The sequence below is a fragment of the Arthrobotrys flagrans genome, assembly GCF_004000055.1.
Source record: "Arthrobotrys flagrans strain CBS H-5679 chromosome Unknown unitig_3, whole genome shotgun sequence".
In the NCBI taxonomy this organism is placed as follows: Eukaryota; Fungi; Ascomycota; class Orbiliomycetes; order Orbiliales; family Orbiliaceae; genus Arthrobotrys; species Arthrobotrys flagrans.
This window is the reverse complement of record NW_027137547.1, coordinates 4,651,873-4,669,154: the sequence shown is the minus strand read 5'-3', so window position 1 is coordinate 4,669,154 and position 17,282 is coordinate 4,651,873. Positions and strand designations below refer to the sequence as shown.

The following is a 17,282-nucleotide window of genomic DNA, read 5'->3' as shown; positions in this document are numbered from 1 at the left end:
CGTCGGGAAGGCTGGAGAACAAAGGATATGGACAACCTCCGTGGATAATTGACTACCCCGGACTCGATTCATGACCCCCCTCCTCCGTCACCTTCGCTCGACCTCCAGAGTCATCTTCCCCACCGGTATTTCAAACTTCGAAAGATCCGTTACGATGGCATCGTCGTCAATCGACTTCATGCGCGGTCACCCGTCCACCTCCCTCCTCGCGACTTCTGAAATGCTGGCCGCTGCGAATGCGGCGTTGGGTAGTCCGGACCTACCGCGAGATTCCTACGACGCGGATAGACATCCGTTGCATTATGGACCCGATTGTATGCATGAAATTCCCATCGTACATATTAATCCGTACGATCCGTATGAATATATTTTGAAAAAATCATTCTAACGAATGATGCATGATGATAGTAGGAAACATCTCCTTCCGCCGCGAGATCGGGATCTGGTCTGCCGTCTGCTACGGCCTGGATGCCCCGACGGACCCGGAGATGATAAACCTCACTTCGGGCGCATCGAACGGTCTTTCGAAGGCATTGGAGTTGTTTACGAACCCCATTGGCGGGTATACACGCAGAGCGTTCATCCTGACACCCGTCTACTTCCTCGCCTGTCCCATCTTTCAAGGTATGAAGCCTTCCGCTTTATATCCAACTTTAAAAGTACAGAATGGTTAATATGTATTCAAAAGACGCCGGCTTCGCAAACCTCATGACCGCCATTTCGCTAACCCCCTGCGGCACTTCCCTTGACTTCTCGACTCTAATATCCCACCTAACATCCCCCTCCCCTTCCCAACCCCCGTCCCTAGAAACCGCAACCTCCCCCCTGAGATCCTCGATCCCCAAACCCCTCTACCGTCACGTTCTCTACTGCGTCCCCACATTCTCAAACCCCACGGGAACAACCCTATCCCTTTCCTCCCGCCTCCAACTCGTAAAACTCGCGCGTGAGCACGATATCCTACTAATCTCGGACGACGTCTACGACTTTCTCGATTACCAAAACTCCCCTTCTGGCGATCATAAAACGGCAATGAAAAGGTTGGTGGATATAGACCGCGAGTTGGGGGTTCGGGAAGGTGAAAAGGGACACACTCTTTCCAATTGTTCTTTCTCGAAGATTTTGGGTCCCGGAGTGAGATGCGGATGGGTCGAAGGGGCAACGAGGGTTCTCGCGCAAGCGATGGGGAGGAGCGGAGCCAATCATAGCGGGGGGACGCCGTGTCAGCTTTCGAGTACGATTGTTCATAGGTTATTACTCGAGGACGAAGGGAAGAAAAAAAGGGTTATTGATGATGTGATCGGGAAGATTTGTGTGGCGTACAAACGGCGAGCGGGGTTGTTGGAAACGTTGATAAAGGAATATTGGCCGGAAGGGACGGAGGTACAAGGTGGCGATGGGGGTTACTTTCTATGGGTGAAGTTACCGGAGGGGTACGATGCTAGAGAGGTTGCAAAGGTGGCGGTGGGAAGGGGGGTGAAAGTCGGTGGAGGGGATGGGTTCGAAGTTCCGGTTGTGAAGGGGGTCGGGGAGGGGAATTCTATGGGGTGGGGAGGGAGATATTTGAGGTTGTCGGTGTCGTATTTGGAGGAGGAGAAGATCGGGGAGGGGGTTAGGATTCTGGGGGAGGTTATGAGGAAACCCAATTTTGATAGATAAGTATTGGAAATACTAGCATTATCTTAACTACCCGTCATGTGGATCTATCGGTTATTATTAATTATCTCGGAATGAACCAGATCCTCTAGGTTGACAACTGGTTATTGGTAAAAGATGATACACCAGCGCTCATCCCGGAAATCTCCTTCTATCTATCGTACAAACCCTGCCTGACGATTATAAGTTTTACGCATCAAGTTCGTTTATTTCTTCTTATCCTTCTTCCCGCCAGGCAAAAGCTCCAAATGTCCCGCTTTCTCCGCCAAATTCCTTTCGGTCTTGGCCGTCAGACCGCCGCAGTGTTTCTATAATTTGTATTTAGCACTGTTTTTTTTTTTAACGTTTCGCCACCTCGGTGGACATTTCGACAGAGATAGGGAAAGGGGTCTGCAAACCTTCTTGATCGCATTCTGTTTTATCAAAATCTGATTTTTCGGCGCGATTACCCTTTTGCCTTTGCGTGGGCCGAGAGCTTGTGGTCTGCTGTAAAATTTTCATGTTGCATTATGCATATTTGTCAGTTTTGCAAGATAATCGCGACTCGGTGGGTTGCCATGAGATGATGGCCGTCCCGATTTCGTTTGAATGTAGCTGAGTAGGTGAGGGGCATACCTCTTCGAAGTCGTTGGCTTCGTGAGCTTTTTGGTTCCCTGCGCCATTGTGGAGGATGATGGTATGCGGCGATGGGAGGTTGGAATTTAGTCGGGAAGATGTGTTGGCGAGGTGGTTTTTATGGGCGAGACCCTCGGGCATGAAAATTAAATTAGGAAACATCCCAAATTCTACAACATAACGTCGTAGTATGCATTGACGAACTAGAGGGTATATTCTATAATATATACTATGAATTCGAACTCATGATCGTTTACTGCCTTCCTCCTCCTTTACCTTTGTGGGCTCCAAATGTCCCAGCAATCCTTCCTTACCAACATTCATGGCTCGTTTGATCTCCATCTCGGTTTCTCTGAGGGCTTCCTTGCCTCTCGCGATATCCTTCTGGTTGTAAAACCGTTCTCTCCGAACGGCGGCTTCACGATCTTCGAGTGCCCTTCTCTGCCTTTCCAGAGCATCGTTCCACGAAGTACCCTCGCCTGCATCTTCCGGTAGACTTCTTATATGGCTTTCCACTATCGATTCTCTTCTATCCATTGGCAAGGCAACGTATCTGATATCGCACTCCACCGAAGGAGGTAAATTATCGAGAGACGACCCCCGCTTCAGATCTTTCACCGTCTTGAGATACTTCTTAAGGTCATTCTCTCTCGTCTCCACGCTCGTTTTAATCCCTATCTTCCGATCAGTGCCTATTTTACACCTTCGTATATGAGAGCGTACTTACGACTGATATAGTCCCTATAATAGGTTTCCCTGACTTTGTCCGTCACTTTGGCATCTTTCATCGCCGCTTCTTTCTTAAACTTCCGCTTAAATTCCGGCCAATAGAGCTTTGGGGTTGCATTCGCTTCTATGAACGCCAAGTATGCAACCCTTGGGTCTTTCTTAACCTCCCTCTCCCTCTCCTTCTTGATGCTAGCGATACGCTCCTGACACCAATCCCCGAATACCTGTTTTCGCATCTTGGTGGTCGGAAGAGCGGTGTACCGTCCATCTTCTGCTAGTCTCGGCAATTCGCTATCCCATGTGCTGTACGGGTTGACGTTTAGATCGTTCAAAAGGTCTTTGAATAATAGTACGCCGTCTTCCGGTGCTAAATCGTCGCTTTCTCCCATGTCTTCCTCGCCTATCCCGTATTGTGCCGCGATATCGCCGAGTTGCCAGGCTATGTCGTCTTCTGTGAATTCCACCAGTCCGCCGGCTTCCATTCTCAGACGCTTTTCGTCGTGTTCTTCGTCAAAGTCCTCATCTTCGTAATAGTCCCCTTCTTCGCCCTCGGCTGGAGTCGAAGCTTGGCGCTTTACACCTTGAACCACAGCTTCTCCATCCCCTTCTTCTCCTCCTCCGGGAGGCTCGTAATATTCTTCTTCGTCATACTCATATTCTCCCTCCTGGTTGGCGATCGCTTCCTCTTGTTCACGTCTTTGGCGGTCCAAAGCGCTTTGTCGGCGACGGATGCGTTCACGTTCGCGTTCTTCGTCTAAAGATAGTTTTTCGAGGGATTCGATAGCGGTTTTTAGGGATTCCGGGGCGTCCCAGAGGGATTCCTTGGTTTCGGGGTTGTGGATGTAGGCGTTTCCATTTTTTGTGGTGACGAAGACCCACGGGGAAGCGTTGGGGATCGGTCGTTTGGTTTTGGGTCTGTCGGGTTTATCTTGACGACGGGGACGACGGGGGGGTTGGAATTGGCCTTGATTTGCATGGTGGTATTGTTGGGGGTAGTTGAAATTGAACTGATTGGGCTGCTGGAAGTTTTGGGGCGGGAATTTGGGCACCGGTTGATGCGCCGGGTCGACCGGTCGCGTGTAGGTTGATGTTTTGGATTCAGCATGATAGTAGTAACTGTGGCCTAGTGCGCGAGAAGTTCTGGATGAGTAAATGGGATTTGTTAGATATGTTTGGTATGGGAACCGTTGGGGGTAGGAAGCTTTGGACACGTACCGGTTGGAGCGCGATGTTCCGTCCACCCTTTCGGTAAGGGTGGAAGAGGTGCCGAGGGAGGATGGCTGGAGGACATTATCGTAGACGGGTACGATTGGTGGTTTGGCGGATAGGTCGGTTGGAGTGCGATGGTTGGGATGAGGTTGACGCGATGAGGATGATGGTAGTTGTGTGGATTTGGCGTGACGCAAATGGACATATGAGAATTTCAACTTTTCTTCTGATCTTCGGTTGTCACGATTCCAACTGCGACCCTGCTACCCACTTTTTCTACAACAGATCTTCAGCGGGATTCTTCGGGTTCGATAGCGGGCTCTTTCGGTCGACGAAGGGATGAGTGTTAGGGGAGCAGGAAGGGTTTTAAGGCTTCGGCCTACCCGGGCTAGCGCTTTGCTACAGCAATCACGATGCTTCTCGGGTTCTGATGTGCGGCTTCAAGACCGGAAGGCCGACGAGCCGACAACGCACTTTGGATTTCAGAATGTAGCGGAGTCGATGAAGGAGTCGAAAGGTACCGGTTGCTCTTTGATTTTTATCATTTGAAATTTTTACTAATACATGTTGCAGTTCGAGATGTTTTCAACTCTGTCGCCAAAAATTACGATACGATGAACGACGTCATGTCCTTCGGCATTCATAGGATATGGAAAGACCAATTCGTTCGGCAATTAAACCCAGGAAAGAAGAGCATCTTCTCCGAGCCTATGACTATTCTGGACCTTGCCGGTGGTACGGGAGATATTGCATTCAGGATGTTGAATCATGCTAGGACAGTTAATGGGGACCCGGAGACGAGGGTTAAGGTCGTGGATATTAATGAGGAAATGCTGAAGGAGGGGATGAGGAGAGCACATGCACTAGGGTATAGGACCGAAGGGGATGGTATGGATCGAATCTATTGGTATTCGGGGGCTGCAAAGATTACTGATTTTGTTGGAATTAGACGCTCCGATATCTTTCCTTGTGCAGAATGGGTATGGATTGATACCATGGGATTCCGGATACGGTGTTGAAGCGGCTGTTCTGACACAATGCTGAGTATAGTGAAACGTTGGAGGCGATTCCGGATAATTCGATAGATCTTTTGACGATTGCGTTTGGTATCCGGAAGTAAGTTTGCATCTTTGCGGTGGCTGGTTCACACCGCCCACGGTCTTGGAGTTTATGGGCCACGGTTCGTTGGCGCTTTGGCCTTGAAAAAAAAACGATCACTCGGGTCCTTCTTGTTTCTCTGTTTTGTTTGGTTCCATCGAACATTCCGGAACTTCTACTAACATTCACCAGTTTTACGAATAAAGAGAAGGCACTATCGACGGCTCACCGAGTCCTTAAGAAAGGCGGCGTATTCTCCTGCCTCGAGTTCTCAAAGGTCGACAACTTCGTCTTGGATCAGATATATCGCCGTTACAGCTTCAGCGTGATCCCGATGATGGGTCAGTTGATTGCTGGTGATCGAGACAGCTATCAATACTTGGTCGAGAGTATAGTCAAGGTGCACACCCTCTCGCTCTCTGGCCGTGATCACGTACTAATTTTTGACATAGTTCCCGAGTCAGAAGGACTTTGCGGGGATGATTCGCGATGCTGGGTTTCAGCTTGCTGGGAAGGGATGGCAAGATCTCACCTTTGGGGTTGCTGCTATTCACACTGGTGTTAAGCTGTGAGACCGCTTGGTGCGTTAATTTATTGTATATATATGGAAGGTGCGGGTGATGTGGACTGTAAATACAAACTGTAAGTGGCACCTTTCGGATAGCTAAGGATTTGCTAATACTATGCCTTCTAGATAAACTTATTTGGCTCTAGCTCCCACGGAAAGAACTCTAAAAGTAAGTGTTATGTAAGGGGGGTTAGGAGGTCAGCGGTGGGTATTCAGGACAACGCGGGGCTTCTGTTGGAATTTTTTGAGCTCTTGGAATTCCCTTCGAGGCCTGTGTAACCATCATGATGATCCAACATTAACGACGACACCCCAACGCTTTTCTGCCCCGGTAATCGATACACGGCCAGTTTGTGATCATATTTACGACATCGACCTGGGTCCAGATGCTCCGAGATATAGAATCTCCTTGCTCCGCCCTATCGTACAAAAAAGTCATTTCGAATAGGTAAGTGATTCGTTAGATACTACCTGGGCCCCATGGGTCGTTATTTCGGGGAAACTCGGAACACTGTTTAGAGCTCTAGGATTTAGTATCTCGGAAATCCATGGTACCATGCAGAAGAATGCCGCTCTGAGATCAGGATAATATTGAAGGTTAACGAATAAGGGGGTTATCGGAAAGGTCCCTAAATTTCGAAACCGGCATCTCCTGGGATCGATCTTTCGATTGAAGGAGCGGAGCCGCAGTTGGTTACCCAGTTTATCGAGGTGCGCCTTCTTATTATGTAATCTGAAAGGTCATGGGCATAGAATTGAGCTCGCTCGGGCCACATATCCAATCTTCAAGAATCAAAGTTGCCACAACCCCTAGACTTGCATTCCTCAGAAGGGTGGTAACCGGGTTAGGAATAATTGGGAAAGTACCACCGGACTTTACTAAACCCCAGCCTTGGTTCAGCCAGCAACTCAAGCCTCTGGATACGATATCGATGCCCCGTCCAAAAAAAAAATGTATGAGGTCTCTCATGTTCATCTTGTTTGAAAAACTTCGGAATGGCTTTTCTTTGATCCTATTGGGTGGGTGTGGTCTTCGACGAGATTATGCGGTAGCGGAGAAGGCCATCGGTTGGACGAGAGGGCTCGCCAATAAAATTCCTCACGATCTTAAATTTAGGAACACGCCCCACTAACTTGGGAAACTGGGCCGAACTTTAGCTGGACGACATCATACTTAAAAGGACCTACCCGCCTCTCTTACATACTTATCACCCGACTTTGACGATTTTTTTCCTCTGATGATCGACCACATACGGCCGAGATTCGAACCGTGGTGGGTTGTTTGTGTTTTGTGTTGGCAGTGCATGCAACCTCAATTTTCTTGGGCCTGAGACTGCTGGCTGCAGATAAGGTAAACTTGGACTTAGCTTTCGATGATGGCGGTACATTACAGACGGGAGGGCACGAAAACTACAGGCAGCGGGCGGGATAACCCTGCTCCCACCTATCGAAGGTCCTCGCTTCTTACCTGACTAAAAGTTGTCCAGGTGTCCCGTCGGTCCACGTAGAAAGGACCTGCCCAAGCTGCAAAAGGCTTGGCACCCAAATTTCTTCCTCTCGATCGCCAACTCCCATCTGTTTTCCCTCCCAACTTTCCCCTCACTTCTCCCGACCTCTTCAGCACCACAGAAAATCAGCACAACGACTGTTTCGCCCGATCGCTTTACGGACTACGACTTATTTATCATCCACAGAATGGTTTTACGTCTTCATCGTCATCCCTTAGGGGCTCTGTTTGACCCGGCGGCTCATGCTTCCCATCGGGTGGTCCGGCCAACTCTATTTTTAAAAGCAGCGCAAGACTTCCGGCGTCTAATTTTTCTCACCATCTTATCACCCAACTACCCTAGCGTTCTGGACGGCTGCAACCGCTTGAGGTCATGATCAGTTTTGTCATTAAACATCAACTATATACAAAAAGCTGGGAAACAATTCATAAAAGAAAATACTAAAAAGGGACCAGGCAATTTCTTATCAAGCGCCGTGCTTCTCCTCCCCCGGCTGGTCGAACAATCCAGTCGCCAGTTCGAACCTCCGAGTCCTCAGCGGTGTCACAGTCTCGCTGTGCTTCCGCACAGCTGAAAACACCCGGGTGATAACCGCGAAAAGAAACCCGACAAAAAGGAAACATTTTTTTTTCTTTCCCAACTCGACGCTAAATAAAACTCGACAGGAGACAAAGGTAGTGTGTTAAGGATAATGGCAGACAGGCAAATGGAATGCATCGACAAAGGAAACTCGTTATTGTTCACCGGTCTGTTGACTCGGCGGTTTTTGCGGGTGTGAAATTTTTTTTTTGCTGAATTGGGAGAAAAACAGAACGCCAAACGGGCTCTGAGCGCTTCACAACGCATCGTTTTTCAGCCGATGCTCCTGAGTTTAGCCGCCTTTTGCGCATTGAGCTCCATGATCTCGTTCTGGTAGTTCTGGATGTTTGTTTGCTCGTTTTCGGTGGAGACCGGGTTTCGCCCTTCGGCTAACCAGCGTCCAACCTTTTCCTTGGAGGCGACGAGCTTCCTGGTTGCAACATCGATTCTGTTGCAGATGGCGCATTTGCCTGCTTTGGGAACTGCCTCATAGATGAGTTTCATACCGCAGGTTTCGCCAGTTCGGTACTCCTTGGCGCAGTGCTGTCTGAAACGGCCCCACTTGAAGCAGTGGCAGTCTCGGAAAACGTTTTGCTCGTAGAAGCACATTTTGGCTGGTGTGGTTTTGAGATGACTCGCGTCTCCTTAAGCGACTTTGGAGGATTGGGCTGTTGGTCTGTGCGTACCCGGCTATTTGCTTCGGTATACGCTGAGATATGTTTCAAGAAGAAGAGGGTCTTCAAGGAACAGAGAGGATTAAGAAGAAGTTTTGAAGATGGGGATGCTTCTCAGTAAGGACTGAATGAAGAGAGATCTGTGAGTGTGGATTGCTTTGCTTTGGAGCTGATGCTGATGATGATGAGAAAGAGAACGTCTTCGAGGGTGAAAAAAGGTCCTATTTATGCCCTCTCGACGGGCCTCAAAAGTCCAATCTCGAGAAGACGGGGCCGGGTCTAGCTGCTGTTCTGACGAGCTCGGGACGGCGGAATTGTGGGATGCCTCCATGATTTTTCCTTTTGGCATTGTCAATTGACTTTTCGTCACATTTGATAACAGAATTCATGCAAAGTAGAGTTCCGGCCATGATGGTCAGCATACTTTCCAACAACATCCCTGTCAATATCAGACCTACCTTGAAGGTCTTCTCGTTTCGAAAGGACGCCTCCCCTCCATTCTCGACTCGCGCCCCTCCGTGCCTAGGCCTTGAGCGAAGGTGCAGATCCGAGTTTTTCTTGTGCTTTGGGGTTCAACAAAATCCCTCAGCTGGATTATCTAGATCATGCATCGGATACACCGGTTGTTCAAGGAGGAGAAGGGAGGTTGTCTTTCCTGTCGAAGGCTACTCATGCATGGAGATGGCAAATCCTTGACGCTTTCTACTCACGTGCTTTCCACGGACACACGTTTCGATCCAACTTTATGCAACTACTCCAAGACACCCCGGTGGAACCCCTTCCTACTGGACATATGTCTCCATCGATAACGGGCCCGTCTCTTTCTCATACTCACGAGACTTTGGATCAAGGGCTGTATCCGAAACTAGTGTGGATGGCGATGAGAGAAAGGATTGCATAAGAGACGGCTGGGCAAGACGGCATATCAACATCCCTTGTCCTGCAAAAGGAAATTTCTGTTATTGCCATGGATCATCGATGAGCTGTTGCACCAATTGCTCAATTGGCTGACGATCGGAGGCGTCCAGTTTGTGACGGGCCTTGTTTATCAAAGTTTTTCAGAACCTTGTTCGCCGTCCTTGGACTTCTTTTTCGACGGGAGATGGGGGGTAGCCTACTGGGATGTTGCATCGCGAATGCATCCTCTGGACCGAGCGATATTGTCTTGGATTTTTTAATTTTTTTAATTTATTTTTAATTTTTTGATTATTTCTCCCTCCTCGGCACGAGTTATCTGCATCTCGAGTCACAGGACTTTGCGGGCTACGGAAGCTACAACATAGCCCGGCCCAGGAGACGTCGTATTTGCATGTTTTGAGTAAGTTGCATTTACGAGAGTTCTTTTGATTTTCAGCTGACGAAATTAGATACCAACATCGACGCTTGGACGAAACGTTATACCTTCAATGGCATGCAAGGCGGTCGATACATCCCTCCAAGAAAGCCAGCCCCGCTCGCAGGCCTCTCGATGAGATGATCATTGAGAAAGTTGACGTGGCGGTCGTCGATTCGATACGTTTGCTGCCGGCCGCTTTTTTCTCTGTTATTTTTTTCGATTTTAATGTTTCGGGCTATGCTGCACGGGGAGCGGAACCTATCTTTTCTCACTTCTTTTTTTTCTAACAAGAAAAAAAGGTTCTATTATCCGTTTGATTTTGGAGTTATGGAGCTCACTTTTTTTTTTACAAACTTAACGTCAGGCCAATTGATTTCGCAACGCAAGAATAAGACACGGGTTATATCCCATTGGAGGAGAATTGACCAACTCAAATCTCGATCGTTACTGGGAAAAGCATTACACCAAGAGGGAACGATGTGTGTACTTGGGAAGGGTGGCAATTGGTGTGCAAAGGTGCAATGATCCTGTCATTGTATTTCCTTTTTCCTGTTGCTTTTAGGGCCATGGCCTCTCAACCGGCTTTCTCCTCACTTGCTAGTGGACACGACACCATCAGGATATACTCTCTCTTTTTTTTTATTTTTATTTTTTCTTATTTTTGGTCTAGACGAGGGAGGGGGGGCTAATCTGCCACATGCAGAAAAATCTTTCAGAGCATACGATTTGCTCGCGGAGGTCAGGGAAGGGTAGGGGTCAGAAAGATGGCTGGAAGCCTGGCTGCTCGAGAGGTTGTTTCTTCCTGAGGGCATACGAATGTACATATCTTTGGACCGAACCGTTTTAGTTTTTTTCCATTAGACTACCCCCAACAATCAAGAAACATGCCGACCTGACCCGATATGACCTGCAACAGACGGGGCTCTCTTGAAGAACCTCTTGCTTCGAAGTCCAGCGTCCGGCAGGGAGGACGTCCCGGATACAGGACGGAAGCAGTTCCTCCATCGTAGCTATCGCGGAAGTATCAATTGCTGTATTTTTTTGCTATGGACTTTTATATGCTCTAGGAATTTTTTGGCCTACAACTCCAACTAAATTTGGACTCACGGGATTTCGTTTACACCGAGACCCAGAGTTTCAGTCTCCCAAACAAGGATGGACCGATCACGTTTTTGGGTACCAACAACTCACATGAGTTGATGGCGGACGCAGAACACGCTTGGGCAGCTTTTAGTCAATGTACTAGACGGCGATTTTGGGCGGAGGCACTTCACGTGAGTAAGTGTTGGGCGGCCAGGGTGTCGATTGGTCTGCAAAGTTTGTGTGCTTTTTCACCTACCTGCTTGCCTGTGCTTGCTTTATGTCTGGCCTGCCTCCCCAATCTCGGGCTTCGGCCTTAGCTATTGGTGGTTAAAGGGTGCATCTTGTGTTCGGAGCTAGCAGGGCAAAGCAAGAAGCTATGCAACAGCTCGAAGACAAGGGCATCTGGGTGGTTTGATCGGTGGTGGAACTGTACCGTACGTACATGTATACAGCTGAGTAACCTCGCATTGGAGGAAAGCAGGAAAGCAAGGAAGAATGGGAACGTTCGAACTAGGGAGATGGGGGACAGGATAGGACAGTGGAGCAGAAGGGAAAGCCAGACGAGGCTGACTCTCCTCCCTTCCAGCTTAACCAGTTAGCCGGAACCTTGGGAGGGAAACTTGGGGGTGATTTTCCGGAGAGCCTTTGGGCCTGTGGTCAAGTAGAAAGTGCGAGTGAGCGAGCGAGGATTCAAGGGAAGGGGTGGAAAGGAAAGAGCTAGGAAAAGTAAGAAATTTTTAAATGTCTCCAAGAAAGATCCACCCATCCATGCAAATACTGCATGAGACTAGTACAGTTTCTTCCTATCTGTGAATTAAGAAGGTGGGGAAGTCGAACAAGTACCTGGAGGCGTATCCTGAGGGGGCGCAAAATGTGAGACCGGTGGTCCTGTTGTACAGACCAAGACCGGCATGGTCGACTTTTCATATAAAAAGTGTCACCAGCCGGAACCAACTACGAGAATAGGGCAATTAATGGAGGATCTGAGTCCAAGGACAAAGAGCCTCTTTAAAAACCTATTTGTTTACCTATTTTATATCGAAGGGCTGGGGAAATGCATCAAAGCGAGCTGTCAATGATGCATTCCTGCGGCACGGACTCTCGTATGCTATTATCTCTACAGGTGAAAATCGAACAGGGGAACTGGGGATGGCCAAAGATGGAAGAACCTTTCCAATCTCTGCCGCTTTAGGAGAAGCTTTGGGCATGTATTTGTTGTCACTTTTTGACTAATTACGAGAGAGCATATGCAATCAATCAATCAATCAATGGGAAAGGGAGGGAGGGATTCCAGGAGGGGGGTCGATGGTGGTGGTCCGTCGAAAGTACGTACCGTCGATATCGTTCCATGTTGCTCGGATATTATCCCCCCTAGAAGGGCTGTTATCACAGGTTTTCGGAACGTATTCCTAGCTCAGACCAGCTGCCGGCCAAGATTCTCGATCTATTTCACCTCCTGAGAAAAATGGGGCTGTTCCCAACCTGCCGGAGCAGAGTTTGGTGTTATGACTTATCTTTCGCGGAGGTGAGATAATGGGCGGAACACGAACAACAGATTCCCATTGAGCTCTTCCCCCCTCCCTAGCTCCATTATTAATTGCTTTCCAGGTAATAGAGCGTTTCAGGTGTGCGAGTAGTCACGTAAAGCAAACAATAGGTGCTGGTGTGTGCAACAGCTAGCTGATGGGATGATTGCGAGAGTTATGCTGTTGATATTCACCGAGGTCAGGCCGGTGCCAACCATTGGAGCTGTTCAGCCCATGGAGGATTTCTATGTTACCAACTCTGGACCTAGCTTGCAAGCTTGTGGGTTATATAAAACTACTGATATGATTGTATCACTAGCAACTAACTGTCTTTCCTCCGCATACAAATAGTTGTGTAATCCAACAAGGCCCAGGCGCCAGTTGTTGCAGTTCGATGGCCCTTAGGACGTAGCAATTACCGGCCATGTTGATAATACATAGTCGTGTCTCATATACTGTTTCTAAGATGGAACAAGTGTAGTCCAGGACCTCCAACACCCAAAGTTGTCCAGCAGTCCAAGCTAGTCGCGCTGTATTGTCAAACCTTACATGACGAGCTAGGCCGCTTCGATTCTTCCTATACCAACACTTTTTTCCTTCGCTGTTCAGGCAGAGAAGCTAAATGATCCTTTCGAGTTAGTAGAACGATTTAGCCGCGGACTCTTTTTGTTGAGTAGAGAGGAAGGGGGGGAAAGGCAGGAGCCAGAGCTGGGAACCTGTGAATGTCCTTTTTGAGTTGTTGCAATTTTTGTCGCAATACTGAGCTCCATTAGCCGCCTGGAATTCCGATATTTCATCAAGGAAAAAAAAGAAATAAATTTTAATGAATGCAAATATTTTTTTTGCGAAAGAACTTCGAGCGGGCCCAAACCAGGTATTGTCGAACCGGGGCAGCGGCGAGAAAAAAGTAGACTCGACAGGTCGCACTCTAACCTCAAAGATTCCGTCCCAGTCACATGATTTGTTACATGTTACAAGACGTTTCTGCGTTGCCGTCGCTGCTGTGGAGCTTGGTGGGATGGAATATAACTCTTGACATTTTGCCGTGTCAGTCACCTGATCGATCTGAGGCATATTCAATTCATTTACTCGAACGAGGATTTGGGGACCAGAGGTCCAGGTTGCATATTGCATGCAGCTTACATTAATTAATTGTTGGAAGTTCGAATATAGAATCGAACCGCCTCGTTTTGCGCCGGAACAACATCTCTTCTTGAACAAAACCTCCTCGGAAAGTTCGAATCGAATTCGAAAGAGCTCGCAAACTGGCTACTATTATTATCAGAGGATGATATAGAGTTGCGCTGACCAGCTGACCAGAGGTCAGGATGCTAGGGCTACTGTGCAGCTTATGTCGACATCCATCGGAAATCAACTAGGAATATGTTTTGCAGCTTGACATCCCAGCTAGCTGATCCGGCAGCTTCATAGCTAGTTAGGTGCTGACTTGCTTATTCGTGAGACTTCAAAAGACGTATGTCCGTGGCTTCAAGTTGCATGTGTGCGCATCAACAACAATCAGGGATCATGCTCTTTGGGAAATCATTCTGAAAAGAGCCTATTGTCGACGTCTCGTCACGGATGCTTCCAGTGAGGAAGGGTGATATGATATGATACGATCCGATCCCCCCGGTTCTCTTTTGCTTCTCTCATTTTATCATCTGAAATGACTACGGTAGGATCACGTACAGGTGGAGCTGCAAAGAAACTGCAGAGCCGACAGCAGAAGCCTGCACAGATCCCCAAAAATTCATAAATTGCAAGGGACACTGCAGTAGAGTCTCTCCGTAACTTCAGATGGACAGCCTGATCGAGATGGATACTCAGATTCATTATAGGCAGCCGGGTCTGTGGATGTCGAGCTATGATCAACCCCGTATGCTATAGCTCCACTTGGAGATTCGTTTGCCAACAAAGCTCGCCGGTGTTCGTTCGATTGAACCTGGCCGCTGACAGTTGATGACAGGTGATATTCAAACTACCAGCCGACTCTGCATAATTTAGCTTTGTAAGATGTACCAAGCTGGGGAGGAGGGGAAATGGATCGCAAACCGTCCCAGTTCCCGCCCTGGCTGGCCTGCATGCCCTGTATGGGTGCATATGTGTGTGACTGGAAGTGAACATGTACTTCAATATTCGCTTTGTGCTGTTTGGCAGAGAGAGGAAAAAGTCCGATAGAAACAACCTTGTTCGTAATATGAACCAAGATATCACCATTGTTCATGCAACAGCATTGATCGGGCGTACATGAAAAGAAACGCGAAGGGAAAGTCTCTTTCAGAAAAAAGAAACCAATGAGCAAAATGATGAACCGCTTTTTTCTTATCAAACGCCTAGGCAAGGCGGGAAAACCAAAGAGCGGCAGCGAGTGACAAGAGACAGCGCTGTACCATCTGTACATTTAGCCAACATTCCATATGGATGCGGGTCATTGTCAAGGTATCCTCTCTCGGGCAGCGGACAGGCTTCCGAGACAATACGATCTGGAGCGCATGGGGCTTGGCCGTCCATCCTTTCGACTTGCTTTCCGCTCGCTGGACTCTCGTAGCTTACTCTTTCCGGTAAGTTAATTCGCACCTTTTGCTCATCCGAGGGGCGAGGCATGATACCCTCTTGGTGACGTGTCAGTGGATATTCATTTCCGTTTGCTCAAACGATACTCCGGATCCAGTGAGACGGGTGATCTACTCTAGAGCAGGGGGAGGGAAATGTCGAAGGCAAAAGAAAAAGGCTCGAACTCTTCCTTTTTTACTGCGGCATTAAGCCCTTACGGTAAAGGAGCTAGTTGAATGCATGCATAGCTGCAGTAGTCACTCTCCACGAGCTCGATACGCAAGTAATGTCCCTTGCTGGATCGCCGGGTTTGCTTTTGCCTTTATGTTTGGACAATCAGCGGGGTGGGGAGGGCTTGTTCATGCCATGTACCCCTCTCTCCTCTACGTGGTATGCAAGGATGCGACTGAGCGTGGGTGGAATAGGTACAGGTAACAGCTCCTTCGACGAAGAAAACAGGGTTTGCGAGCCCCATGAAAGGGGAATGATCCCAATACTGCTGTCGCTTCATATTCCGACATTTCTTTCTTTCCCCTTTCTTCTCATCTGCGAGCTACAAGTTTGCAATGAACTATCTTGAAGGAGATGATTCTTTCTGAGTTTCAATTACCGGTTATGCTATACTCTATCAGCTCTTGTTATCGGTTCATCACCTGATATCGTTTACCGAAACAATGGAGGGGGGCATTACGCATGAATTCGCCGGCAAGGCTGAAAAAGCTCAAGGCAAGTGTAACTTACCCATTCTGCCATATCTTGCTGCGGGAATGGTATGCAAAAAATTTCACAACTTCGGAAATCTCCAAAGCGACAGGTCTTTGAAACCGCCGAAGTAGGCGTATCCATGATAGATTCCTTCAATGACCTAGCAAACAGCTCTAACTTCGAGACAGAAAATCTGCAGGCATGAAACCCCATTTCGCGATCATACAACATAACATCTCATCACTCGTATTTCTGCCGAGATGTCCCTCGGTTATGTATGACAGAAGGCATTGCATAGCCAAAAAGTCTATGCGAACCGGCATGTGCAGTGCATGTTGACATGGTCTCCTCGATCCTGCCTGTCAAATTCAAAACACTCGATGAGTCGGACCGTAGACTCGGAGCCGCTGCATTACCCCTTTCAGCTCATGTGACTCTGCGGCATTAAACCCACGGAAATCTCGCCTGCTCCCGAGATTCATGCATTTTGCATTGGCAGGTGCAATGCCTGGTTTTGTTTTGTAAACGACATTCGTTGGATTTCAAGCTGTGGAGACAAAATATTTAAAGTCCGTCGTCTGCTGTTGCATTTTCGAGGGAACCGAGTTGCTAACCTGCCCCCATATTTTCTATTCTTGGGGCGTTCTCCCCAAAAAAATGACCTCTGGAACGCTAAGATAACCTTAATTTTTGCCATTGGCCGCTCAGGTACCGATCATCTCTGTACCCCTCCATTTCATAACCAGGAAAACGATTCCTAACTAACCTCTTCAAATTCTGCTAGAAAATCCCTTTTCTAAATGCAATACAGCATTCTCCAGGAACACCATGTGAGAAAGGCATGTGTTTGAACGGACGTTGGAACAGTGAACGTCAAACAACTCCCGCGCGGCGAACCAAATTCGGTGGGCTTAATTTACCGTTAGCGCCGGACTGTCTCAGGAGGGTGTGCGGCGGCGCCTAACGAAAATCCCGGACCCATAAACCTGGTTCTCTGTTCCTGGGGGGGGTCATGGCCACATTTTTCTAGGGTGGAGACTGCAGGTGGTGTGTCCAGACGTCATGTCGTCTACTAAGGTTTGAGAGGGCGAGGGGGTCCTCGTCTCTATCTAGTGCGGAGATGGGAAAGGCCTCCGAATGGGAGACTGGCATCGGTATGCCCCGCATGCTTTGCCATGTGGAGTATTTCCATGAGAGGTGGTGTGCAGCAGTACATGCATTGCTTACATCAGAAATCTTAACATATAGTGGGATTCGTGAGAGTGTGGATGTGGCTTGGCGGGGCGTGAGTGAGTTGTTCGTCTGTGCGTCTTGATATGTTCTGTAGATGAATTTCCATGAGAAATTCGATTTCTGCAGGATTAGACGGGTGTTCGGGGAATTACTGTGGTCTGTGGTTGGTTGGAAATGAAAACTGTGGCACATTTGGCGTGTGAAAACGTC

General features: G+C 48.3%; 5 protein-coding genes across 6 annotated transcripts; 2 read left to right on the top strand and 3 right to left on the bottom strand.

The window, feature by feature from the left end:
• Positions 1-70: 70 nt before the first annotated feature.
• Positions 71-1,659, top strand: DFL_002747 (uncharacterized protein; the record flags this gene model as incomplete). The annotated part of the gene is made up of 3 exons (XM_067631579.1): positions 71-314; positions 409-624; positions 689-1,659. The coding sequence occupies 3 exons, from the start codon at positions 71-73 to the stop codon at positions 1,657-1,659; spliced, it is 1,431 nt and encodes a 476-aa protein (XP_067494111.1).
• Positions 1,660-1,862: 203 nt separating this feature from the next.
• DFL_002746 (uncharacterized protein) lies at positions 1,863-2,318 on the bottom strand (the record flags this gene model as incomplete). Its single annotated transcript, XM_067631578.1, has 3 exons — positions 1,863-1,964; positions 2,055-2,142; positions 2,272-2,318. 3 exons carry the CDS (start codon positions 2,316-2,318, stop codon positions 1,863-1,865), a joined length of 237 nt encoding a protein of 78 aa, XP_067494110.1.
• Positions 2,319-2,514: 196 nt separating this feature from the next.
• DFL_002745 (uncharacterized protein) lies at positions 2,515-4,414 on the bottom strand (the record flags this gene model as incomplete). Of its 2 annotated transcripts, XM_067631577.1 has the most annotated exons (4): positions 2,515-2,945; positions 2,999-4,140; positions 4,216-4,242; positions 4,308-4,414. In XM_067631577.1, the coding sequence occupies 4 exons, from the start codon at positions 4,412-4,414 to the stop codon at positions 2,515-2,517; spliced, it is 1,707 nt and encodes a 568-aa protein (XP_067494109.1). The 2 variants fall into 2 exon arrangements, with proteins under 2 accessions (XP_067494109.1, XP_067494108.1); XM_067631576.1 differs by lacking the exon at positions 4,308-4,414 and having other exon boundaries at positions 2,999-4,123; positions 4,216-4,291.
• A 134-nt stretch (positions 4,415-4,548) lies between these two features.
• On the top strand, positions 4,549-6,005 carry DFL_002744 (uncharacterized protein; the record flags this gene model as incomplete). Its single annotated transcript, XM_067631575.1, has 8 exons — positions 4,549-4,726; positions 4,783-5,097; positions 5,159-5,189; positions 5,260-5,325; positions 5,500-5,707; positions 5,760-5,865; positions 5,919-5,949; positions 6,002-6,005. The coding sequence occupies 8 exons, from the start codon at positions 4,549-4,551 to the stop codon at positions 6,003-6,005; spliced, it is 939 nt and encodes a 312-aa protein (XP_067494107.1).
• A 2,230-nt stretch (positions 6,006-8,235) lies between these two features.
• DFL_002743 (uncharacterized protein) lies at positions 8,236-8,571 on the bottom strand (the record flags this gene model as incomplete). Its single annotated transcript, XM_067631574.1, has 1 exon — positions 8,236-8,571. One exon carries the CDS (start codon positions 8,569-8,571, stop codon positions 8,236-8,238), a length of 336 nt encoding a protein of 111 aa, XP_067494106.1.
• Between the last annotated feature and the right edge of the window lie 8,711 nt (positions 8,572-17,282).